This window comes from Pholis gunnellus (assembly GCF_910591455.1).
Source record: "Pholis gunnellus genome assembly, chromosome: 18".
NCBI classification, from domain to species: Eukaryota; Metazoa; Chordata; class Actinopteri; order Perciformes; family Pholidae; genus Pholis; species Pholis gunnellus.
This window is the reverse complement of record NC_136545.1, coordinates 5346230-5373826: the sequence shown is the minus strand read 5'-3', so window position 1 is coordinate 5373826 and position 27597 is coordinate 5346230. Positions and strand designations below refer to the sequence as shown.

The 27597-nt window shown below is 43.1% G+C and overlaps 1 protein-coding gene across 1 annotated transcript in view; it reads right to left on the bottom strand.

Moving 5' to 3' along the window:
• The window catches only part of vav2 (vav 2 guanine nucleotide exchange factor), a gene marked incomplete at its 5' end in the record, with an annotated part of 117475 nt that overhangs the window by 42665 nt on the left and 47213 nt on the right, over positions 1–27597 (bottom strand). Inside the window, 2 exons of the mRNA XM_079179266.1 lie at positions 682–750; positions 11921–11979. Coding sequence (XP_079035392.1) covers positions 682–750; positions 11921–11979 — 128 coding nt within the window. The remainder of the gene's footprint in view (positions 1–681; positions 751–11920; positions 11980–27597) is intronic.

The following is a 27597-nucleotide window of genomic DNA, read 5'->3' as shown; positions in this document are numbered from 1 at the left end:
CACCAGAAGCCAGAGCTGAGATGGTGTCACCATGGCAACGGGCAGAGTGACACAAGGCTCCACGCTTATGTAATTCAGCAGTTAGTGAACATTTGGAAGAAGTGGCAATCACGCTGAAAACATCACATCAAGACGTACACACGTGTATTATTACTCTGATGGACTCTGGCTTATTTCCAGCATGATGAGAGACACTTCATTTGTACCCAGTTTAAAAACATACTCTGAGATAAATGTAGTCAGCAATGACTTTCTGCAGCAGGAAACAAACATTTATTTTAATCTGCTGGAACATCAAATCCAGATGAAAATATCTTTAAAGCGATCCAAGAGCTTAAAAACTGTAATGTTCCGTGACAACAGATAAAAACTAACAATGGTCTGTCTTGATGATGATAATGGCGAGTGTGTGTGTGTGTCCGTCTGTAATTGTATTAATCACAAGAATATCTTGACACAGTTGCACAGCAGAGTCCCCCGTCCTATTTGGCAACAGAGAGCTGGTCCCCACAAGGTAACCTATTTCATGTTAAGGGTTTAGTTTTATTTTCGGGTTAGTTTATAGGTTAAGTAAAAGTCAGGGTAGGGGTAAGGCGTGTGGTTTTTAAAGTTTAGGGTTAGTGTGTGTGTGTGTGTGTGTGTGTGTGTGTGTGTGTGTGTGTGTGTGGAATGAATACTTACTCTGCCAGCTCTTCAAGGCTCCGGTACACATCATCCTCATTCAGAGCTGTGTCCTCTGACGGAAAGGGCCTGGCACACACACACACAAAACACACACACACACACACAGATGGGGAGAGGGAGAGAGAGAGAGAGAGAGTAGAACATATTAGTACACACACCACAGTGTCCCAGGTAGAAAAATAACCAGTCAGAAAACTGTGCGTTCTATGTGCCAGGTTGTCACTCTCAGCTCCGTCGAGTCGGGGGCAGCTCAACAGCAGGACGTATTGAACAGAGGAGCCCATCAGTCACAAAACAACATTGTCAAAACACATCAACACACTGCTGCTGACAGATAAAAAAAAAACCTGCCATCTACACACGGCCAAGTGTCTCAGGAATTCAGGAAGAGAAACAGCCTTTTTGTTTCCAGATGGATGGCCCGGTGCCTTATAAATCCTCTCAGGGTGTTTGGGCAGCTTTCAAGGACCCTCGGGGACAATGCAGAGCAATATAAAGTATTGCTGAAAATGATCAAGTTTAGAGCAGTCCTCTTTTTTTAATACGTACACTTTCTTTTCTTTTAAAACATTTTGGTTATGCCATGCACCGCCAGCGCCAGTAGCATGAATAAAAGCATTGATGTCAGCCCACGGTACAACAATGTGAAGGATTCCTCTCGGCTCTCTCCGTGATGTCTCACTCCTGCCCACGCAGCGTCAACAAACACCATTATACTCCTGGGAAGTGGCAGAGCATAAAAACGGATGACTAATCAATTAGCTCATTAAACAGGGCGGATTTATTTCTTATGTTTTTAAAAGATATTAGCTTTCTGCAAACATTATTGTGAAGTGTGTGATTAGATCTCGATTGGCAAACCGTGTTTATGGTGCGCTTTTTTTGTTTTGTTTTTTTTCTTCTTTCACAGAAACTGATTGCTACAAATTATAGCCTATTAGCTTAATGTCGTGCACAATTGAAGCTCATTAAAATCAGTGAGATCACGGTCAGCGCTAATCATCAACCACGCTAAAGTTACTGAAACGGAAATAGCTTGTATTATTAAACTAATTTAAAGACGATGTGTTTTTTTTTAGCCAGCTTTGCTTTAATATGACAGTGTAGAGACAGATACGTGAGGGAGAAAGGGGTAAGACATGCAACAAAGGGCCCACGGCTGGAATCGAACCCGGGACTTTGCTGCAATGTGGCATACGCTGCAACATCTCGGCTATAATGCAGAGCATTCCCTTTAACCGCCATCTGTAAGGATGTTCAAATGTTTTATGACAATAAACATTTAGGGACTAAAATTATCAAATGTATTGGTCCTTAGCTGTTCTCAAAGTACCCAAATACCTCAATGTACTATTACATTTAGTTTCAGTTTAACGAGTTTATTGTTAGTCTTCAGGGCGGCTGTTTGTTGGGAGTTTGTTTTCACCGTGATTGCAGCAGACTGTTGTTGTTACCGTCCTCTCCTCACACGGCAGCGGCCAGCACTGGGTCCTGCTGCGGTAAACAGCCCCGTGAGGTTGACCTTGCCTCCCGTCTGAATAATGTAACTACTGATTACATGATTTGTTTTCTTACTAAGAGCAACTGAACACACACACACCCACACACACACACACACATACCATTATTCAAGAAAGAGGTGGTGAACAGAGCGATAGTGAGTGGGAGGGGAGTGAAGGTTTCAGGGAAGAGCGTGGTGCATCCTGAGCCTAAGTGTTTGACTACATAATCAGTAAACAGCAAATGCAGGACTGTGAATTATGATATTCTCTGAAATTAAGTTCATTCACGACATCTTCTGGGGTAGTATCATGAATACAATTACATTTATAACAAAGTAGAATATTTCTATATTTAATTTCAGTAAAACATTAAGGCAGCATCAAGTAAAAATGACCTTAATCTGGCTTTATAAATGACGTATATTGTCACTATTTTGTCACATTTTGTTTATAAAAAAAAGGGAGAATAAGCTCTGACCAAAAAGAACCCTCCAAAAACACAACTAAAGAAGAACATTGTTTAGTCGTTGGTTACCACAAATGTCACATTAATGGCCAAACTGGCTGCACTCTCCCATTGTGCAAAGTGGGATATACAACTACAAATCTCTTTGCTTCTAAGCCTGCGTGAGCAGACGAACAGTGTGCAAGATGTGTCTCTTGACCGACTACTCCTGAACCCAAACGTCAGCAGAGCGAGCAGACCTTACAAGAAACCACGTGGCAGGGGTCTACTTTATTACCTCCTACCCAAAAATAGAGTAGCACTACGTAGGGTGTCTCATCTATATTGATTTGATTCTACATGCCTTTACATTTTTTGTAATCTTTTTAATAATTGCATTGTTTTTATACAAAGCACTTTGTGACGTGTTTTGTAGAGAGATCCTTACTTGTACACAAAGGTAATTCTGTTTATGCATTATAGAAGACCGTAGCTGTTGGCCTCAGAGACAACTTGAAAAAGTGGAGTTAATTTAAAGCCTATATCAAAGTAATTAATATATTCTAATGATAATATGCGGAGGGGGTTGCTGGCGATTGATTTAATGCACAAATAAACGAATGAATGAATGTCTCCATATGACGAAGTACAAGAAAGAGAGAACACGGAGAAGAAGAAGGTCTGCATGTTGTGTTGTCGCGTTCAAAGCTCTCATAAAAGGACTCGGCTCTCTGTCAGCACTCGAATGTGTTTAATCCATGACATGATCAGGTGACATTTTATTGTGATCTCACGTTTTCTTAAAAGAGCCAAAAGCAGTGACCTGTTGGTAACAGTGTGAGTGTCGAAAAAAAGCAATCATTTTAGCTGTGCATGTGTGCATGTGTGTGTGTGTGTCTGTGTCACAAATAGTTCCCTGATAAAACCGCTATTAACATGTCTGAGGATTTTACAATGACGGCAAAATTCGTTTTTTTAAACGCTTTACAGCCGGGAGGTCTTAAAAAGCTACATTTGAGCATATTCTCTACCAGCCAAATCAAATTGTTCACAGGATATTCAACCTTTATTTCATTATAGTGCATTGAACACTTGACTCCTTTCGTTACAGGGCGTGTATAAAAGCAATAAAGTAGTCCATGGATTTGAGATAGAGGAGTTCACAGTTAATTGCAATCCCCTACTCGGCATTGAGGACGTTGGTTTATGGAGTTTTGCCGGCAACACTTTTTCTCTTCTTGCTTCTTCACAGTACAGCCGCTTCCTTATTAAGCACTAATAGCAACTGATGTAGTATAAAGTGCGAGATAGTCCACACAGGGCAGACAGCAGGGTATGCTCTTTTCCTTAACTTAACTATGTGGTCTTGTTGCCTCAACCTAACTCCTGATTATTTTGAAGATAAACTATGCATGTGACACCTGCCAAAAGTGACACCAGAGGGGTACGTGGAGCGCCATAGTTTGGAGCTCGGGCGCACTGACTTTTGAAGCACTGGGGGTGAGAATGTGTGGGTATCTGTGTGACGCCAGCTATTAGCCTTTCTGTAATTAAAGCACACTGGAAAGAGTGTGTCAGCCCATCGAGTTAATGAATGCTCGGCTAGAGGAGTCAAAGGTCAGCTGGTCACCCTCAGGCATGTACAGTGCACACTCACACTCACACACACGCACGCACAGGATCCTGCAAGCTCCACAGTCTTCTCTGATTCATTTGCTAACTCTTCCATGTTTGGTTAACTTCATTAAAAAAAAAAACTCTGTATATCCAAGAGCTAATTACAAGCGCTATTATTAAGGAATCATAACACAGAAACGGCCTCATCTGATTTATGCTACTTTCTCGCTCACCGTTATGAGCGCAGAAGGGGCTTCCTCCAGAGCGTAATAACACACCCACATCTTATGGCCCCCTCCAATGAAATGTGCATTATATTATAAGTTATTAATGGAGTCCCGCAGGGCTAAATTTAATTACGTAGTAGTTTGCGGGGCTGTGCGCTCGTATGCATCACCCCAGTGTTGTTTCGCGGAGCCAAGTGCTGCCCAACGCTGCCGTTTTCATTTCGCCTAAATGATACAACCAGGTGTAATTGAACTGTGTTTATAATTTCATCAGGACTCCAATGATGAGCCGTCTCTAGGCTATTCAATACCGCTCTATTGTTCTGCAAGCGTTCCTGCATGTTGTTCATGCCTTTACACTGTGCGGTAAAACCAGACTGCATACGTGCTTTTTCTACACTTGTCTTTTCAGAGAGTAAAAAGTGTCTTTGTTCATCTTTTATGCCTCTGATTATGCCCCATCTCATGTTTTTTTCTTCCTGCCCTTCTGATTTGGCTTATTCGAGTGTTTGTTTCTGGTGTTTTTATCTGTGTTGGTTAAAAACACCTGCTTCTTGTAGGTAAAATTAGGAGTAAATTGCTCTCTCTGTTGGTTTATATTTTGTCCAGGCGTCTGTCCGACCACATCGAGCTGTATGTGTTCAGCAGGTATTTACTTGTTACAGGAGAATCTCTCTTTTCAAATCTTAGTCAGAAGAGGCTCAGTTTGGTTGAAGTATTTGGTCCGAACAGCTGTCTCTGTTACTAAAGGATTCATTTTATGATGAGACCTAGTTGTGTCGCTTCTGCCATCTTTGTGCTTTTCTTTCTTTTTCCAATTTCTCTTCTTCCTTAAACTTTCATTCTTGGTTCATCCGATTATCTCCGTCCTATTTTAATGGCATATATTTAACTTTACGTGTTTTTTTGGTTTAGTTGCGTTTCATTTAGTAGAGACACTGTTATTAATATTAGTACAATTAGTACACTTTTAATTCACCAATTAAAGCTTGCTGCAAACCTTGAGAGTTTTTAGTAAGTACATTACATGTCAGCAGAACATGTAAAGACGTGACGTTTATCTTCAGGCAGGCATAGAATTCAACCTATTGAGAGAATAAATATAATTATAAATTAAAATTAAATTATAAAAAAAAAAGATGGAAAATGTACTCAGATTTAACTTGAATGTTTCTTTCAAGTCACTAACAATTTTTAAGGCAATCATTTAAAATCAATTTACACATTTCTTTTCAAGGAAAGTCATAGGAAGCCATTAATAAATCATAAACTATGTAATATAAGAGATTAACTGTCATTGCCAGGGGGGCAATGAGAGGGGCATGAGTGATTGAATGTGTGCGTTTCTTTTTGCATTTGAATTAATTAACTAAAGAAAAAAGGGAAATACATCTTGCAGCGTGTCATGGTCAGGGCATCTCAATAAAGGTTTTTTTCTGGTTAAATAAATGTTAATCATAACGCAACAAAAAAACACTTCCTGCTTGTTTTAATCAGGGCACAGATTCCACGTCCTCGTCTTCTCCGACCCAACACTCTACTCCTCAAGCAACCATCTCTTGTCCTTCCTTTTCTCGGTGGATTTTAATGTCGAATTTCTGTTTCCTTCCTCCCTTAAAGCCGATGCTGGCTGGCGTAAAGGGAATGTGTGCCAGACAAAGCCGCATGTGAGCCGCTGCCATCGATTCAACAGCGGAACAACGGTGTGGTCGTCAGCTGTGAATGCAGATCAAATGGTCAAAGTTGGAGGCAGTTTCATGTCCCAGGACACGGCTTTGCTTCTGCAGGGCTCGATAAATCGCTGGAGCTCAAGACAGTGTCCACTTTGCCGCTTATTGCCTGGGTAGGATGTCTGCAAAATGACATATGAGTAACAGCCTCTTTCTTTGCATGTGTGTGCGCCCCCCCCCCCCCCCCCCCACAACATTTACTAATGACATTAGCACACCATGATGCAGTCAAACGAGTGAAACATGGAGTGGATGTGCATTGTGACAACTGCATACTAATGTGTGTGATGTGATTCAGTGGCGTGAGGGGGCAGAGCTGTGCCGACAGGATGAGTAGGAGGGAGGGAGGGAGGGAGTTAGGGAGGGAGGGAGTGAGGGAGGAAAAGAGCCAACAGTGAATCTGTCCTCTCCTGCTGTGCACTGCAACCTCCTCATCTTAAAAACAACAATATAAAAACACAAGCACATCTACTGCATATCGTCCCTGTGCAGTCCAAACATCATCTTTCAGCAGAAAACTGCATTTCTCCTATTTACTTATTCATCTTTATTTCATGGAAGAGGCAGCTTTAGTCACAAACGGCTTTTCATCCGGCACAGAAGGACTTCAGGCAAAGCTGAAAACGATCAGTCGATTGGTCAGTTAGTTGATAAACAAAACAATTACTGTGAAACTACTATATTTCAAAAAGACAATTAATCATGTGGGTTATATTTCCCAACATTCTCTGGCTCTGGATTTGTTGCTTTTCGCTACATTATATAATATCATCTTTTGTTCTTTTGATCAGATGAAAGAAGCATATTGAAAACATTAGGAAATTGTGATGATTACTTTCACTTCTTTCTGACATTTACATGATTTTAAACTGATTACAAAATAAATAGTTAGTTGCAGCCCCAAATTCGGCCGTGTGTTCAGTAATCAGCTCCAGCTCTAAATATAGAGGGGCGAATGGCCAAATATATTGGCTATCGACGCTTGGCTGAATACTTTGGATTTTTTTGGGCCTGCAGATTTTCACATGTAAATCAGGCAATTAGGGGTTTAGTTTGAACACATTAGTGTCTGTGATTGTTGGAACAGTGAAAATACTCACCAATATGGTTTTGGTGAATAAATCAGCAATCGCCAGCCGTTGGGCTTACAACATACCACCAACCCTAGCGCTAACTATATGCATGGCTTCATTCTTGTCTTTTATTTTCTTTATTCTTGTTTTTTTCTTTGTTTCCTATTTTTATTTGTATCATTTATGATCATACAAATGAATTGGCTCGGAGGCGGAATTCTAGGTGGCTGCCTCTGTATGGTTACAACTTTTCCTTTACAATCTGCTCTATATGCCTAATTTCTATGACAGAGTGCAATTTGTGTTAATTGTCAATTGTGACTCGTGCATTTTCTTTGCAGCAATGAGTAAATATACAACAAACAAGAACCCCACTGATACAGCAGCTACAGTACTGTTAGCCAAAACGGCTACACTGTTGCAACAGCACTGCTGAGCCGAGGTCGCTCGCACTCCACGACCCTGATCCCCTGAGCCCAGCACACACACACACTAACGGCTCTGATCAGGCGTGAACTAGGACAGCGAAGCGCGAGCGAGTTGAAGGTTAGAGTGTCGGTTAGCTGAGGACAGTAAAGATAAGCGGTAGGAAGGGGGGGGGCTGAATAACAGGACAGAGGATGGCGCAGGCTTATGCAGTAGATAAGCTGTGAGAAACACAAAGTCAAGAGATGGGAACATGAGGCCGTGCTTTTGATTTGATTGATGATTTTTACAATAAGTTCACAGATAATATCAAGGATGTAGTTTGGTTTCTGAGACGTGGGGAAGGGGACACAATGAAGTTAGAGGTTCTTTAATTAACCAGACCAAAAAATAAATAGAAAATAAACAATACATTTACTACTTCAATCAATAAAAGTTATTGTCTTTGATTGACGTGCAATGCTTATTTTTTTAATGAGAATGCTGAGTAACAAACTGTCACGCTGTAAATCCATCAACAAATTACAGGATTTTCCCCCAATTCATGCAGAGGAGAGGAGAGGAGTTTCTTTTATGAACGGCGTCTGCAAAGCATCGTATCAGAAGCACGAGAGGTGAAACCGAGAGATAAAAAACACCACGAAGCAGAGGAACAATTGAAGGGAAGCGTATCTTCACTTTCGCTATCGGCTCTGACTGATCTGTATTACGTAAAACGGGTAGCAAGAGAGCACTTAAGACATATTTGAATAAGTCACTCAAAATTAAACTTTAGGGTGTGGAAACAATATTAGGAATGTTACAAAAACAAAAACAAACAGAGGACAGTTCAAGCTCGGATGCAGAGTCCTAAAGGAAGAGTGTGCTGCACGTATGTGCTACATTTGATTGCAGAGGAGCGTGCAAAATGAATCGCTCGTTTTCCGACCGGGGCTGGAATGCTGACAGAGTGACTGAGACGTGAACTATCGATGCCTGATCACAGTGAACACACATCAAAGACGAGATCAATGGGCTTCAACAGGACGTCAATGGACAAGCCTGCGGCGCGATGTTATACCCAACGCAGTGAGCAACTCTCCGTCCATTATAAAACACAATGGACGGCCTGATGCGGTGTCCGTGCATAACCGATCTGAGACTGTGGGGCTATTGTCTGGGCGTTGAGACCTCCACGCTGGGGGGAACCACAGCTTGACAAGATCCATTAAATCACTTTCTAGAACAGTTTCCTTTATGCGTTGCGTTCTTCTCTGTTTGCTTCTTAAAAGGGACACCCCAAGCAATTAAGACATTTCACACATTAAAGTTCAGTTTATTCACCTGGCCTCTGCTGCTTCCATCTTAACTACCTTTTTTATTTTCACAAGCCTCTCAACGTAAGTGCAAATCTAAGTGTCTGTATTATCCTTCTGAAGGTGACCTGAGACAGAGAAAGCATCCTGTGCGAGGTGGGGGTTGAAATGAAACGCATGAGCACAACGTGTTTTGAAATGACATAACCACATAGACTCGGAGGGCCTCTCTATATGGCACACTACTGGCGTGGACGGTATGGCATGTGTTTGAATGGGTTTATAGGAGTTCTCGGGCCTGTACACGGCTTGACAGGGGGCTTTGAAGCGTGACAGAAGAGATCCGTCAGGTCCTTGAGACCTTTGAATGCCGCCGACCTTGCCCCGAGCAGAATGACAGAGACGCGGGTGATGGGACCCTTTAGAAAGGCCAACTGGGGTCAGTGAGCATCCATGTTGCGGAAGTGCTCCGCTTGGTATCAGCACCCTGTTCATGTTAGATCATACGGTACGTGGCAGTACACGCGTGTGAATCCTGTAGCGAAAAGCTTTAAGAGACACACTATTGTTCAAAGCACCACCCTGTGAACCCCAAAACCCACCGGCGGGATTGAAAAGCACGTTTTCTTCAGACAATCGCCAAAACGACACCATTTATGACAGCAAGAAGCTATAAAAACACCTTTGTATTCAGATCTTCCTCTTTCTGCACGCCTTCGTACATCATGTCTATGCTTCAAATTGTGATATTTCATCAAAAACTGTTTAATCTACATGTCTCATTTAAAATCTCGCCCCAAATAAACCCTTTGAAGTGACCAGATACTGTAAAAAAAACACAACATTTTGCACTCCTCAGCAACTAGCAAGCTAGGATTGACCCGGCTACGACCAACAGTCACGTGACAAAACTTTCCGTGACACTTGGACTGAGCTGCAGGCTGCTGAGCACAGTGCATTAGAGAGAGAACAGGGGAGCTTTTAAAAATGTAAATAGCACTCAGAGCCTCCATTTTTAGTTCCGACATTGGTAACACTTTAGGATACTTGGAAACATGTTGGATGTATAGAATCCAGTGTTTTTGTCAAATAAATGATCAAAGTGTCTTTATTTGTTATATATTTATGGCATGGTGGCTGTGTTATACTGCACAAAAGACCTTTTTGAATCCTCTTTTTACTTCTAGCCACGATTGTGCTGTTTCTACACAGGTGCTTGACTTCTATACAGCAGTGAGAATCATGAGTAAAATGTGACAGGAAGCAAAACAACTCCCGGGAACAGCTTGGGGTTCAGAGGGTTAAGCAATGTGTTAGATATTAACACTGAATATGCATTACTGTCAATGCCACTGAAAATCAACGCCTAACTCTGCGGCTCTTTTTTTTTTTTTTTATCCATATATTTGCACCGTCGACTCCGAGCAGATGTCTCCAACCACAGGAAGCCGCTCGCAGCATACGAGCTCAATCAAGGCAATTGCACCTTCGTGAAGGGAGTGAAACGTGTTTTTTTAGTATTTATTTTAAGTTATTACTGAACTGGTTGTACAAATTAAAATCACACACACACAAGGGGGTGCACCTCTTACACCAAATGTGGACTGGAAGCAGCAGACACGTAGACGTTCGTCAGGTGGACAAAGCAAAATGTAAACTATCTTCAGAACAAATGGGAAGTTTCGATCATTGTCCCTCATTTTACATTCAAAATGATTTTTAAAATGCAAGAAAATTACGTTTTTTAGTCATTAAAGTATTACCCGTGACTAATTATCAAGATAATAATGTATGTTAAGATCATTTTGGCTTGCAGTTCAGTGTACCATCTAATTGCCTTCATAAAAGTTTCCATATTTTCAGACCAAGAGCCAAACGTGACCTCACCTAATAAAGTCGTCCTCTGTACCGATCCCCCATAATGCCGTTGTGTTCTCACGTTCACCCCCAAAGCAGGGCAAGAGGTCAGAGTAACTCTAGGGGCTGAAAGGAATTCTGTGTTTTGCTCAAGGACACTTCAGTAGTCAGGTGCTCGACCCTCAGTTGAAGGACAGTTTTTACAAGTACGTACGCCTCGCCGCCCACTGTGGAATCCAGGCTTGTGACAACACAACATCTCTAGATTCATACCCATCTGGGCTCTCACCTTTGACCCTCTGTTTGAGAATCTGAACTTTATTAATATGAAATGTACTTGTTAATTAATATTCAGATTACTGGGATTAAAGTGTCTCAGGAGCAGAAAGAGGGATTCACGCTGATGAGCCTCGACTTTGTCGCCTCACGGCAAAGTGGTCGGCGTGGACGGGGCCGTGAATTAGCCCGGCAGTCAGCAGGTTGTGTTGTCTTTATTAATGGCGAGGGACCTGCGCTCTGTCTCCCTCTGTCACTCACCCTCACTCTTCCCTTCACTTCCTGGCGTGGCTCCTAATGGGCGCGCTACATCTACTCATTACTCAAGACGGATGAAATGGCTTTTTATGTGGCGCCGGTGAGCCGCCACGCTCCGAGCGGATTGAGCACATGAAGAGAAATCAGGAGCCCATTCCGGAGCGTGATAAAGCAGTGCGGGGGATTCTCTCAGCATCACCATTATGCCTGAGAAATGACTGCCCCTGCATACAATGTAGTAGTCAGACTCAGAGAGCACTGTAACAGATTTTGCGTGACGGATGGAAATGTGTTGTGCAGTTATTTTGTTCCCTGTAAGATAACAGTGGCTAAAAGCTGCAGCTAATTGCCTAAAAATGTAAATTGACTTCTAAATGAGCAGCAGATGTTAATGGCCACCTCCATCTTAATACAGGCCTACGAGCGTATGTGTGAAATGCGTTCGTCCAAACGGTTTCTTTGCCGCCGTTCCTCTTGAGTGCTTCGGCTGTTCAAATGATGAATGGGAGAGTTACAGATGAGACACATACCTGATGCCTTTGATTTGTGCGATGCTGTGGTGGGAGATCCGTGACAGAGCGGAGATTACCTGAAATAAACAAAGAGATAAACAGACATGTCAAAATGTAAGTCTTTATTGGTCATCCTTTTATTCCAAACAATGTATTTCAGGTTGCTTCTGCCTGTTTTATTGATACTCTTATCACCCTGTGATTCTGTATTTTATAATGCACACTCCAGGATCACTACACAAAAATGATTTTAAAAAACAGTCAGCAACAATGTAATACAAAGTTAAGCAGACAAAGGCGGCAATAAACCACCGGGGCAATTATAAATCAATAGTAGTCACTAGAGGTTATTGGGGGCCCCTCCTTGCTTATCATTCCTATGCAGATGACACTCAGCTCTATCTAGCTCTCTCACCCAATGACTATGGTCCTCCAGACTCCCAGAGGCCTCGAGAATGCAACAACATTTTCCTTAAGCAAAGAAAAAAAAGAAAAGAAACTAAAAGTAACAAAACGATAACGAGTAATATATTCCAGAGGGAGAGCCATTATCAAACTACTTTATATGTGCTACCAGCTAAAGGAAGAAAATGCTCATTTCAGTTGAACATTCATTGTTCTTCAAGGGGCCTTTATTGAACATTACATTTCTTAGCGACCCCTCCCAGACGTATAAAGTACCACAAAGGCCCGTGTGACAACATAATGCAGGCCACCATGTCAATGGTGACATTCAAAGACATGTGGAGCACAGTCACAGATGGACGGGTACTAATTTGGTTATATTACACACCAACACATGGTCACTAATTTCCCCCTATTGTACTTGTTTTCTATAGTTTGTTAACCTCCATACTTTCCCGTTTTTCAGTAGAAGAAGGTCAAATGTGCTTTCATTTACGGATTTAACGCTGCTCGTGAGTCACACGCAAGTGGGCTTATGGCTGTGGACTATAGACGGTGTGCTTTGCAGGGTCTACAGAGGCTAGTCCAGGAAGATGAGGAAACCACCATCGCACTCACACACACACACACACACACACACACACCCCAAAACACAAACCCCCGTCTCCTACGCCTCATTACCCACTCCTGGGGTGTATTTGGGCTTGTGACGCCGTGGCAATGCCAGATGTCCCCACGACAGGGCGGAGCAAATTGTTATCTCAACCCTCTCGTCCTCGGCAGGTGTGTCATCTGCAGCCTCTCATCGAACTCCCCTCGTCTAAACACACAATGCGCCATCTCCGCTCTTACGGCACTCGACGTTGAAGAAGAGCCGATGGGCCGGTGTGAAGAGCACACCGCCACTTTGGGACTGCGGGATACTTGCGTTGAAGCGCTTTTGACCAAAACCTTTTAACTCTCTCTATTCAAGCTGTTCTCATGTTTAACATAATGAGCTGTGTGAGAGTGGAGGGATCACGTGGGGGACTGCTATGGAGTATGTATACATCACACTCATTTACATCTGACCACTCAACGGGGGGAACCTCGACGGGGCTATTGCTCATCAGGATGATGAGAGGTTATTCCTCTCTGTCGCTAAAGACCCGCGTAATGGACAGGCATGTTCATGCTTTAGGGGCCGGTCTACCGTTTCACTGCTCCTTGACATGTATCTTAACTGACTTTTCGAGATGGAGAACAAAAAGGAAAGAGAGACAGACAAAGAGGGAGAGGCGAGCGGAGACGAGTAGATTGCTAATTTAGCTCAATGTCTGTTTAGCCAACGGTTAGGGTGTTTAATAAATCACTGCGGGTAAAGCCATTGTGCAGCTGGGTGGCATGCTGCCCACGTGGCCACGCTGCAGGGAGGATTCACATATGGCACACTGCCCCAGTATCATTAGCTCCATCTTTTTTGGTCTTATTAGCCTACATTGTCTGAGTGGAAGGGTAACAGACGGCATAATTCAAATCATAAAACATAAGAAAAGCAAAAAATAAAACCTGAACAGCTGGCTGGACGGATGGATACAGTAGGTGGATAAATTCAGTATTTAATCACAATCAATGTTTAATGCGAGTAGTGAGATCAGCTGGTTTCAGCCAGGTTCGTCCGGGTTCAAAGGGAAAGCCGAGCTGCTGGCCTCGAGCCAGAGAGGTCACAGCGGGGCCAAAGCGTGCACGGCCTGGGGAGGCCAGCCATGAACGTGCCAACACTGAGCATGCTAGCGTGACGTTCAACACATCACTTAGTGAAGTCTATTAATATTGAACCTCCAGTTTCCTGAACATTAAGGAATTTCTTCTTGTTTTTTAGTTCATGTTAAGAGTCGCACGCCATGATGGGAAAAAAAATATAACTATGTCTAAATGCTGGGAGTGCTGGGAGTGCTGTTCGTGACGCCCTCTGGCTTGGAAGAGGAAATGCTAATTTGCAATCTGCTTTCAAGGCAGCCCAGGAAGTAAAAGATCTGCCCTCGCATTGTGACAAGTTGATAACAGCATTTCATATTTATATGTTTGTGCTATTGTGTAGCGCTACAGTTTGGCTACAGACGAAACACAGGAACAGAGGGTATAGTTTGACTTCATCAAACCACATGAAGGAGTACTCCACCAAAGAAGTGCCGCCTTTCAGGCCTAGAGGGTGCGAGTGATACGCAGATCACAAGAAGATCTTCAGCGGAGTATCTCTTTAAGTGCTGACCTTTTTAAAGAACACTGTTTTTTTTGTGGAGCCTGCCTCTTTTATCGGTTTCAAAATGCCACTCTCTCTGTCTCTGTCTCAAAGGTGGCCTATCTGCCTGATTGTGCTTTCCTCTCTCTCTCTCTCTCTCTCTCTCCTCACCCTCTTCTGATCCTTTGGTTCGGCCAAAGCCTTTGAGTCTCCACACATTATTAATTTCCCTCTCATCTGGTACTCCCCGGGGGGTCTTAACTCGGGCGCTGGCCAGAGAATAAAGCTTCTTCCACCCCTCTAGGAATATGGAAAAAGACAAGTCACATGATGGAGTGATAGCTTAGATTTCTAAAGCCCCAAACCAATATCGTATCTTAATCACCGCTCTGCAGCCCCCGGGCATCCCCTTACCCACCGCCGACCCTTTCTGTCAGTCAGGAGGACGTAACTGGAGACACATGTAAAGTCAGACAGATCCACTGATGCTTGCAGTTTCTGCATGAGACTGACACGCAACATTTACGATCCGATCCACTGCATTTACAAGTTTCTACGCTCATGTGCAAGTGTGTGTGTGTGTGTGTGTGTGTGTGTGTGTGTGTGTGTGTGTGTGAGCAGGGAGATTGCATCTATGGAATAACTGCGAAGCTAAGTGTTTTGCAAACACACGCCACCCTTACACGTCTCCAGACTCGCCACATGTGGCCCCAGCTGGGGGCCAAGCGAGGCCTCAGGTGCAGGTACACACACACACACACACACACCGCAGCCAATCAGAGGACCTACAGGCCCTCGTTACCCCTGGCAACGGGGCTCGACTGAATATGCACGGTCATCAAATGCGAGTGAAATCAAGTGAAACCTGCGGCCATATGCTGTTAACAGTAGGAGGGCAGGGCTGGGATTCCATTATGTGTGACAACATGCAAAAGAGGACTATTGACAGGTCATCACAAACCGCCAATCCTGTTTATATGCGATGCATTCACAGCACGATTACATCTCGCACCGCAGATCAATGCATGTGATGGAAGTCATCCAACAAAGAGGCCGAATTAATGAAAAATTTCTCCACATTACTGTTTTCTTTCCCTTATCTCTCTCTCTCTCTCTCTCTCTCTCTCTCTGGGCTCTTCCTCCAACAACTGACTCCCTGATAGTGTGAGATATTTATGAAGTATTCACACGTTGAGAGGACAGCATTGCTCTGCTTATGCCAGCGTGGTAGGCACGAAGCAAAAGGGACACCGAGTGGGAGAACCGAGAACAGATGGCTGAGTGGGAACCCTGCGTGCCCAACATCAATAATAGACGGACAGAGGAGGGACGGCTGAGCCCGCCCCCGTGTGTGTGTGTGTGTGTCCCACTGTCCTACTGCCTCCGGGAGTTTCTGTCTTTTACAAGCCTCCTCTTATTCTCCGTCTTTTTGTTCTTTATTTGTTCTTTGAGCTTAGCGTCTTTTTTCCCCCTTTTCTTTTTCTGTATTACGCACACATTTGAAACGCACCCTTGTCTAAAATTGTGCACGTACAATAAAGCAAAAATGCTCCGTCTATAGAGGTGTATGCACATAACTTAATTGACACCCTGAGGGAATTTATTCAAATGATTCGACCTGTATTCAAAACAAATTAGTTTGCGCTGTTTTGAAAAGGGACTCTGTGTGAAGTGTTGCGAAAAAAAGCAAAACAAATTAAATAGATACATAAATAAATAACTTTAGGACAAACGTTAAAATGTGCAAAACTGCCACGGAAATAAATAAAAAAATCTTAATAAAATATGGTAAAGAGGGAAAAAAAGAGTCAAACCAGCAATGAATAACTTGAATAAAACATTACTGGATAAAAGCCTCGCTGACATTAAAGACTTTCATACCATCACAGAAACGCACTGATGACAACTGATGCTAAATATATGAATAGTGTTGGTATTTGAAGAAATAATAAACACAATTCTAATATTAATCAATAACATAACCAGAAAACATTATGATAAAACGGGTCTAACGGGTTTCGTGCGCACCTCGCCTAAGACCCACTGTGAGCAGGGAAACCACATGAACGACCGCCATTAGTCTCCCAGCATGAGCTCATGTTGAAGTTGCTGAATGCCATCAGGAGCAGGGCCCGCGCAAATCCTGATTGCAGTCAGATTGGCACCTGCCACATTGCGCTAAATCCCCCCTCAAAGCAGACCCTTCCAGCTGCTTGATTACAGCGGATTTTCACCGCGTATGTCCAGACAAGAAAAGCCTCCGGGTTGGCCTGAGGGCCAGAGAGCGTGCCACTGCTGACCCAAAGACCCCAGCAACCATCAGTGCCAGGCGAAAAAAAAATGGCTGTGCGCCTACAGAGAGCACTCAGCCCACACACGAGATGCACAGAGTCACCACTGATTGAAATTGTGGGTTAGCTTAACATCATGAAACGTGGTACTAGAGGTGTGAATGGGAGAAAAAAAAAGTTAAGCGTGCATTTCCTACAAGCATCAATATGAATTATCGATGTGAATGTGTGCAAATCCATCTCAGGGCTTATTTAGCTTTAGGACCTCGGACATTGATTTGATCTGAACCTGTGCTCCTCGGAGGAAAAAAGGGCAACCGTGGCTAATATGTGCAAATTGTACTCCATAGATCTCGTCAGCCTGGTCAACACCTGCCAATGCGCTGCAGCCGTGTCCATGACCTGTCCCATTTCACGCTAAATCAACATACATGGGTTTGCTCACTAATGCGGGACTGCCAAGGGTGTTGGTACATGCGTGCATCACAGCGCGCACCCGGTCGGAAACGCGTTCACATGTGCTGTGCACGAGCGTACGCTCTTCTTACACACACACACACACACACACACACATACATAGATCAATGGTGCACCAGTATGTGGAGCATGCAATATTGGTAAAGAGACAGTTTGTGGGAGAGATGGGGCTTAAGAGAACTTATCCAGGTGTCTAAAGGTCTAGATAAGAGGATGAAGAGAAGAAAAAAACAACATAAGTAAAACCCGTAGGCTGCACAGGCCAGGCAGAGCATCACCAGAGAAGATGCCAATTTGACCTCAGTCATTTACTGCAAAGGATGTGACTCTATATATTTAATGTGGTGATTTTGGTAACCAGTCCAAAATATTACTCCAAATCCCTGAATCTCATCTGGCATGGCTTTTCAAACACCCTCAAACTAAAGCTGAGTTCAGAGTCAAAACCAACCTAAAACATCTTATTACGGTGTGACTGCACCGTAAACTGAACAGCAGGCTATGTCATGGATTTACTCTCTTCGTGCTCGGCAGTTCATGTCACCATAAACCAAGCTAAATGGCTTGGTTAAGAGGGCGACAGGAACGCAGTGTGAATAGCTCTGCGTTACCCGCTGAGGAAATCTACATTTAAGCCGTCTGAGCCGAGCGGCATTAACAATCCTCCTACATTAGCACAGATCAAACAACAACAACGGCTCGAAGGATGCCGCCTCGTTCGGCAGCGGCGCTGATCAGATCCCTCACGATTGTTGTGCTCACAGCTTATTTGTTGCAAAGCCATGTCCATTCATAATGAATGAGGAGGCGTTGTGTGGAGAGAGCAAGAGGGCGGGAGGTTTTAGGAGTGATGGGGTGGGCGAGGGGAGCTCGCAGGCATCTGGTGACTCAGAGCTCAACGGAGCTCCCTCCACCGAGGTGGGCTCTGCTGAGCGGGCACAAAACAAAGATCTCGCTACGGCAATTTTGACAAGTCGTTCATATATGGGTTAGTGTAGAGTTATGGATTAAGAGTTCATAACTGGCATCGCATGCAAGGTTTGAATGTCTATGTGCTGATCCAACATGAAGAGTTGAAGGGTTTTTGTGAGAGCCCCCTAACAACAGGTGTCAAAAGTGATTTCTTGAAGATTGGCGAGAGGAGAAGGTGAGACTTCACTTAAATGTTACTGAAAGGCTCGGGTGTTGCTGTGATGTGATAAACGAGTGGGCCGAGAGGAAGCCGAGAGGAGCCCACAGGGTTCAATCACACAGGTGAGGTAAATAAACTCATCTCACATTTCAGTCCACCCCCTTGATTTCATCCCGCCGGGGCAATACCGCACGGCGCACGACGCGACTAGAGGGGCGTCACGGCGGTGGCAGCGGGAAAAGCTCTGCACGCGGCAAATCACGGACAACGCCCGCACTCACACGTATGTGAACAAAACAGCTAGCTCTTTAGGGACACGGTGGCAGCTGACAAAACAGCAAACAGTGTGAACAAGCGATGTAGGACAACACCCCCCCCCCCCCCCTTCCCCCATGTAGAGGAATTCTTGAGCCAAACCGAGCTGATGCCTTTCACAGAAACGCAGAGGCTGAACACAGAGCATGAAATGATCTCGCAATGGGCTGAAAATGCAACTGTGATAGAAGGTGAGGGCTGAGCCAACAAAAACACAGACGAAAGAAAAAAGAAAAGAAAAATCACAAATGGGGAAAATTCATCTGCGAGACGAATGTTCATTATAAAGCCATTACAAAGAGGGGGGGGGGGGTGTTATCACTTAGAGGGCGTCTCTGGTCTTTGGCTGCAGGTTACCCTGCAGTTAGAAATGAGCCGAGATCAGACACACAATCTGTCCGTTGCTGCTTCTCCAACAAAACAGCGGGGCCATTTCTTGCACTATCACGAACTCAACACACTGCTGAGCGAACAACAAACACAATCCTGTAAAGTTCCTGTAAGTGCTGCAAGGGCTCCACTAAAACAAAAATAGAAGGAGGAAATGAGAAAATGTGTGTGTGTGTGCGTGTGCATGGGTGTAACGATCTGTGACTGCATGCGTGTTTCGGTTGGCCCAGTTTTTTTTTTATTGTTTTGTTTTGTGCCTGTTCCCAACATTTGACATTTCCATGCCAGAAGGGCCCGGACCTCCCGCTGCGACACAAAGTTCCAGAGTGTCGTGTCATGTTAGAAAATCTTTGATCAGCTGTTACGAGCCGTGACATTATAATCGGCGGCATGTGCAAAAGGCTCGCACGGGGCAATCTACGACAAAATGCGTCATTTTAATGCCATTTGTGGTCGAGTTGAAACGCAAAATACAAACAGCTCGGAAAGACGCTCACATGCAATTGTTGTGCAGTGAAGCAAAAGTGTGTCAACTGGAATCCAAAACGTCTGTGATGGGGCTCAATGCTCTATTAAGAAACCTGGATCACTGGATTAGAACTTGATCAATACAGAAGCAAGGTAATATCGTCCCAAATATGGGGTCATCAGAGATACTGATGTATGTTGGCAGATATGCAACGACAAAAAAAAACTTGCAACTGGATGCTTTGTTGGCAGAATTATTATGTATTCCTGGTTTATTTTGAGCAATGCTAGTGTGAGGACTTTAGGCATGAAATTGTATGTCATTCAGTTTGATGGTCAGTCCACCACTATGATTGAATGGATTGCCATGAAATTCTGTATAGACATGCATGGTCTCCAGAGGATGAAGCCTACAGATTTTGGTAATTCCCCTGATTTGTTTCTGCAGCTTTGCCAGCAGGTCATGGTTTTAACTTATCCTGTGATGAATTTCAACATCTACTGGATTGGACTATCCCAACATTCTGCAGGGGCATTCATGGTTGCCAGATGATGTACCTTATTTACTTTGGTAATCCCCGACTTTTCCTCTAGCGCCACCGTGTTGACATCTATGGTTTTGTAAAATGTCTCAACAATTATTAGATGGTTTGGCATTTGATAAAGCCCTTACCATTTAGCGTCTCAGTCTCTGTACTTTGTGTTTGGTGCCAATTAGCAAATGTTAGCATGCTAGCAAGCTAAACTAAGATGTTGAACATGGTAAACATCATACATGTTTCACTGTGGAGAAACTAAATATGTCCACTGCTGTTCCCCAAAGCATCTTTGGACCCCCATATTGGACAAAAGGCAAAGAGATGGGAGCTTAGCTAACCCAGCTAACCAACTCTACAGCATGCTCCTCACTAATGGAGCCCAAATCATTATTTTGTTGCAGCTGTTTACATTCCTCCTGATGCAATACATACAGGATTCATACACATCTGTTTCGTTATGTTCTTCTTGTGAAGCAAATCAGCTACAACTGCACTACCGCTGTGTCGCATAATGACGACAAATGATCATTGAATAATTGAACTGTTCACCTCTTCGTCTCTGGTTCTATACATATGTATATGCACATGAGGCAGATGCATTTGCAATATGCATGAGTGTCCTGTCAGATGCATATTTGTACAAATGTGAGCGCATACCTTGCATCATGTCGGTCCGCGGATCTCCTGGAGTTGCAGCATTTTTATTTTTTTAGGCCTATAATTAGTTTCGTCTGCTATCTGTTTGCAGAGCAGTTACGGTCAGGTTGCCGTACGGCACAACACCGTCTGGCTCACATCTCAACAGCAAACAATTGCTGCCGTCAGACAATCCATTAGCCATCACACACGCCTATGCTCCTCATGATTCTGCTGGGGCGGTCTAACACAGCAAGAAAACTGTTGTTACTACAAGCACAGAAATGTGAAAATAAAAGAGAGTTATGATTTAGGTTGAGTATGCACTGTAGAAAGCAATGTAATGATGATAAAGTAACCAATTAAAAATAGTTTTTTTGTCCCTCCACCTAATGGCAAAAGGAAAAGAATGCAAGCTTCTCTCTCTCTCTTCCAGGACAATCTCTTGTCAGGAGAATAAACATTACACGCTTTATCTCAAACACTTAAGTTTCTCTTGCAAGAAATAAACAAAAGAAGTCGACTAGAACTGTTCTTTTTCCTCGTGACCTTTTCCACAGACACACGCCACAACATTTTAATAGTTGAAGTAGGTGTGCCGCAGCTTTTGTAACGCAGAGATAGATAGAAAAACAGGCTCTAATTGAGAAGCCTGCAGATCAACAGAGGGCATTCAGTATCTAACCTAGAGGGGGTGATTCTAACATTATTTCCTCTTTAAAGGTCCGGTGTGGAGGATCTAGCGGCATCTAGCTGTGAGGTCGGAGAGCGCAGCCAGCTGAAAAACTCCTCCGCTCACCCAAGCGTGTCAGAGAGATGTAAGGTGGCCCCTTCAGGTAACGTTAAAAAAAAAAGCAAAAGGGCCTCTCTAGAGCACCGCTTCTCTTTGCAAGGTTGTACCAACCTCATCATTGTTAAACGCCGCGGTAAAGTGAGCCACAGACTACCTATTAGAGTCTTTTATATTGTAATGGACTCTCCATCCATCCATCCATATCCGCTTATCCGGGGCCGGATCGCAGGAGCAGCAGGTCTAGTAGGGTATTCCAGACGTCCCCCCCCCCCCCCCGCCAGCAAACTGCAAGGACATAATTCACCATAACTTGCAGTTTCGTGCCTTTTTCTGTGTTGTTTTCCCTTCACACTGACACGGCCCCTAAAGAGCAACAGTGTGCAGCTATGGTAACGCAGTGTGTTTGGAGGAACGTTTCTCTTCAATGGTTGGTTTGTAGCGTTGGTTTATCGTTAAATATCACAGAAAGAACATGAAAGAGAACATGTATATGCATCATTCAGGTCCGTCGCCTCACCCGGGGGCCATCCATACCATAATAACATCTCTGGAAGGTATCTTAGAAGCAACACACTTCAGATGGAGGCTGGCATCACCACGGTTTTGCACTCCACAGTTTTTTTTCATAATTTCATGACTATAATCTCTCAAATGTATCTTTTTTTTTTTTTCTCTTGTAAATTTGCCACTTTAATCTCAGAGAATATCCAAGTTTTTATTTCTCGTAAATTAACAAAATTCAGTTTTTTATCAGAATATTAACCGTAATTATATATTTTTTCCTAAAATGGCCTTATCATGCCCTCGCACATTATACACTAATGAAAACATAGTTCTGCTAATAGACCCCACCTAAATCCTAAGAGATTAGAGATACATTGAATATGAATATGTTTCCTAGTTGACAGAAAAATGAAGCCATTTTTCTATTGTTGCAGTTTTTTAAACGTGGCCAAACGATTTCTTTTTTTTAATGGTTTCCGATTTATCTGCACGAGTGTGTGCATCAGAGATGATCCCTCACACGAAGCTGTTACTGCGGGCGTGTGGAGACACAAGGGTTTGAGGCTTTGAAGCAGGTTGTGGCGATAAGGACAGACTGAGGATCACGGGATGAAACGGGATTTCTCATGATGTGGTGGGACTGGAATGATGAGGCTAATACTTCCGCATAGTCCTTATCAAACAAAGGCACCTGAGCCTGTGTGTGTGTGTGTGTGTGTGTGTGTGTGTGTGCGTGTGTGTGTGTGTGATTGATGTGTGGGACTGGGGCACATGATGGTCCAGCACATGTCTGTCTGACAGAGAGCACTGGGAGAATGAATGGGATTAGACCAACATGCGTAATCCAGCTGGCCTGTGGGAGGAAGGTCTACCCACAACACACTGCAGGAGGAGATAAGGAAGTTGGGGGGGGGTTAAACCATCACATCATAGTTTTCATCAAAAGCTTATTTCAAATCAGAATTCAACCAATGTGACAGATGAAGTCTACTCATTATGGGGAGTACTACTCAGCCTGTCTGAGAAAAATAACCCTGATGATATCGGCGCACGCTCAGCTTTAAAAGATGTGGGTCTAATGAAAAGACGCTAATGGTTGCATTATGGGAAATGTAAGATCCGACAGCTAAAGGACAATGAATCAGGATATCTCTGCCCCAGTCCTGTTTATCTTGACACTCCTTTCTCAATCTGCCAGTAGCAGGTCTGTCAACTTTACGGAGGTTCTTTGATCAATTTTGATAAAACACAATGTATTCATTTTTATTCTCTCAAGACACATTATTATTGAATTATTAAATTATTTTTCTCTAAAGATAAATAAATCTATTTCGGAATTTGGTCATTTAAGAACGGAATTCTACAAATTCTTAAAAAGTTAAATCAAACATTTGATTATTTTGTGAGTCATAACCTTGGCCGTCTAAATCATCACCTATGGTCTCAGGTTACATGACTTTAACTTCAGATATACAACATCTTAAATGTGACGTCATGAATGCAGTGAGCATTAAAAACACCGTTGATCGGCAAGTGTCTGTCTATAGGTTTTCCATATATTTGACATGTGTGTATACACATGTCAAAATCATGTTGAAATGCATGTGAGCAAACCCACGTTTTATTCCACACGATGCAACCGCATGTGCATGCCAACGTACTCTACATGTGCACACATGCACGCATACTTATCCACAGAGGGGTGAGGTAACAAACATCACAGCGTAGCATCTGCCTAGAGTCCGACAGCATTCTTGCTGTGCTCTGTAGACTCTCGTGCAATAATAATAATAATAACTACTCCATTGTCTTCTGTCTGGATCTCCAGGTGATGTGATGGTTGGATTTTCTTCAGCTTCTGTCTTTCTAACTGTATTCACTGCTGAATCAGTTTGACATCCTGGATACTTCCATCAAACCCACATTGTACACTCTTCTGACTGCTTCTCTCGGACGTCGCTTTTTAATAATATTTATTCAGGGAGTGCATTTAGAGACAGTGTGGTCTCCATGGTAACTCTGACAGCTTGGTTGAGTAGCAGCAGGGGTGGGGGGGCGGAGCTTAGCGAAGGGTCAATATTCCCACACGGAAGCTTTTTATTACCACCACTAATATTTCACTATCAGCCAACATGAACATGAAGTGATGCATTTCTGACTACCGTTTTTATATGCACATGCCTGCAGTGAGCGCTGATGCACAATCACACTTTGAGTTAAAGCCCCTCACGAGTGCGCAGCTTATTGGTGTCCTTTGTTTAATCCACAAGCAGAAGGCGTTCCCTGGTCTGAATGTAAGTCCCGCTCCCCGGTTCTACAGAGAAGAAGTATTTGTGGAAGATGAATCCTACAGAGACCCAACGGTGCTTTATACTCTGGGTACAGAGATACAGATGATCTGTTTTCCCACTCCGTCTTCTCGACTCAGCCAACGTTCTCGTCTCTCTAACACCCTTATCAAGCAACACAATGTTTACCCAGTGGGAGAGATGCATGTCGCCATAGCTACCTTTATATTCATCTTCAGAAAGTCAAGTGGCATTCATAGCAGGGAGAGAGGAGAGGATAAGCCGGGACCCCTGCCATCTAAAACATGACGTCATTTGAAAAAGGATAAAGCTTTTATTGCATTCATTACCACAGCATGTCTTGACGCCTCAACAATACAGCTTTGCTCTCAGTTTTATATATATATTGGGAGGCAATGTTGTAAATATTAGTTCTCTATGACATTACTTTATTTTCCTTTGAATTATAAAAAGTGCATTTGAGAGAAAAAGAGAGCGGGAGGGTGAGGAAAAGGGGAAGGAACTTACGATAGCCCAGTGTGATAGATGCCTTTAGTGGAGCAGTGAAGGAAACACTGACCAGAGGGCTCTTCTGATTGGCCAGAAGGATGTTTCCATGGGAGCAGTGAAAGTGACAACTGAACAAAGGGCTTCCATTACAGGGCATGTCCCCTTTCACTATGCTTCTATTAGGGCTCTGGCTGTGGGACACCTTTTGCTGCTGACTGATGAAGAGGAGCACAAGGCAACAGGGAGCGATCTGAACTAGCAAGGCAGGATTCTTCCACTGCTGCGCCGAAGTGTCAAAATGATATCAGAAGCAAAAATTGATAAAGTGGAGGTTGAGTGGTTGTTGCTCGAGGGTACAAAGTGCTTGTTTGCTTTTTTTTGCTCACACAAAATGTAGATATTCAGTTTGAAAAGTAATATATAGTAATAAGTAAACTATTTAAAGTAAGTTTAATTCAGTAGAATATAGAAATAATCTATATAATAATAAAACAATTGAAAAAGACAGAGAGAGAGAGAGACAGAGAGAGAATGAACTATCAAGTCTTTTCAATCTGAACAAGATGCGTCTATCCATGAATCCCAATCACTGGTTAATTGGAAGCGCTTTCATTGGAACTTAATTATCATGAATTACGCCATATTACTCAATGGAGGACATAATCATAATCCTTCAGACTTTAATGACTTTGCAGAAGAGGGAACTACAAAGGAGAATTCCAATGTGGAACTGAATAAAAATCCTTGATGGGGGGGAAGGCCTACAATTCTGTACCAAGAGAAATGCCAATTACAGTCCCACAAAGAGCTGACAAATGGAATAAGATCTGTCAATGAGCCGAAAGAGGGCCGCGCAACAACTTAAAAGAGTGCTGATTGATTTCAACATCCAACCAAACAAGACACCATAGTCAACAAGAGAGGAAGAAAAAAAGTCTAATACGCATTGTTTCAGCTATTGATTGGTTACAATTTCAGAATAAAAGTCAAAATGACTGACCAAATGTATCAATAAGAGTGAAAGATAACCTTTGTATTGTGTCTAAAATTAATTTTAGACACAATAAATTGGAGACTTGTGGAGTCATTCATCAAGTCCACAAACATGCTTCAAACAAAGATTTCTTCCAGAATTTACGCTGCTGGCAAGTCATGAATAAAATCTGCTGTTTGCAAGGAAACCACAGTAAATGTAATGAAAACGACAGATTGAATATGAAAACCTCCTTAATGCAGCTCAAGGCTTAAAACGTCCGTGAATATCCACACAAACAATCTTCCTTACCTCAGCTTTACATTATTCATGAGCTCAGAGGATCTAGGCAATACAATGCGTCTGCCTCGTGGCTGCATATGGCTCCGTATAAAGGGATGTGGGGATCCATAGACCACAGACCCTAACCACACACATCACATGTGCCTTCATTGTGCGCCTGTCTGTGGGTCAGCTGTACATGAATTCTGCACATGTGAATGCATTCGTGAAAAAGCTCTGTACTTGTCGAATGCAACAGGACTGACGTGAGCTGTCCACAAGTGTAAAGAATGTGTCAATCAAAGTCAGGAGGATCAACGAAGGACTCACAGTTACTGAGTCTCTGTCCGGGAGCTGTTTCATCATCACACAACACTAACTGAAGATACAATAGATGACTTATATAATACAGTGTGCACATTACTGATGGAACTGCTTTGGATTAAAAACAAATGATGATAAACCTTTCCTCTAATAAGTCAGTTATTTTTAAGTGAAAATTGTTACAAAATACACAAATGAACCTGAAGTTTAACATACTGCAGGCAGGGCACACACAACTGAGATATTCATCTATCAATCAATCAGTGAAATAATGATTAAAACAACCTAAAAAAACAAAACAGATTTTGTTTCCAAAATGCAAGTAGCTTTAGCTGGTTTACAACTGAAACGGAGTCATCTATGAGTGCCAATGTACCAACCAGAAAACCAACCAACCAACCAAAACCTAACCAACCAACCAACACCTAACCAAAAACCAACCAACCAACCAACCAACCAACCAACCAACCAACCAAAACCTAATCAAAAACCAACCAACCAACCAACCAACCAACCAAAACCTAACCAACCAACCAAAACCTAATCAAAAACCAACCAACCAACCAAAACCTAACCAACCAACCAACCAACCAACCAAAACCTAACCAACCAACCAACACCTAACCAAAAACCAACCAACCAACCAACCAACCAACCAACCAAAACCTAATCAAAAACCAACCAACCAACCAACCAACCAACCAACCAAAACCTAACCAACCAACCAACCAACCAAAACCTAATCAAAAACCAACCAACCAACCAAAACCTAACCAACCAACCAACCAACCAACCAACCAACCAAAACCTAACCAAAAACCAACCAACCAACCAACCAACCAACCAAAACCTAACCAACCAACCAACCAACCAAAACCTAACCAAAAACCAACCAACCAACCAACCAACCAACCAAAACCTAACCAACCAACCAACCAACCAAAACCTAACCAAAAACCAACCAACCAACCAACCAACCAACCAACCAACCAACCAACCAACCAACCAAAACCTAACCAACCAACCAACCAACCAAAACCTAATCAAAAACCAACCAACCAACCAACCAACCAACCAACCAAAACCTAACCAAAAACCAACAAACCAACTAAAGAAACAGCCAGACAAAACAACCAACTAACAAGAA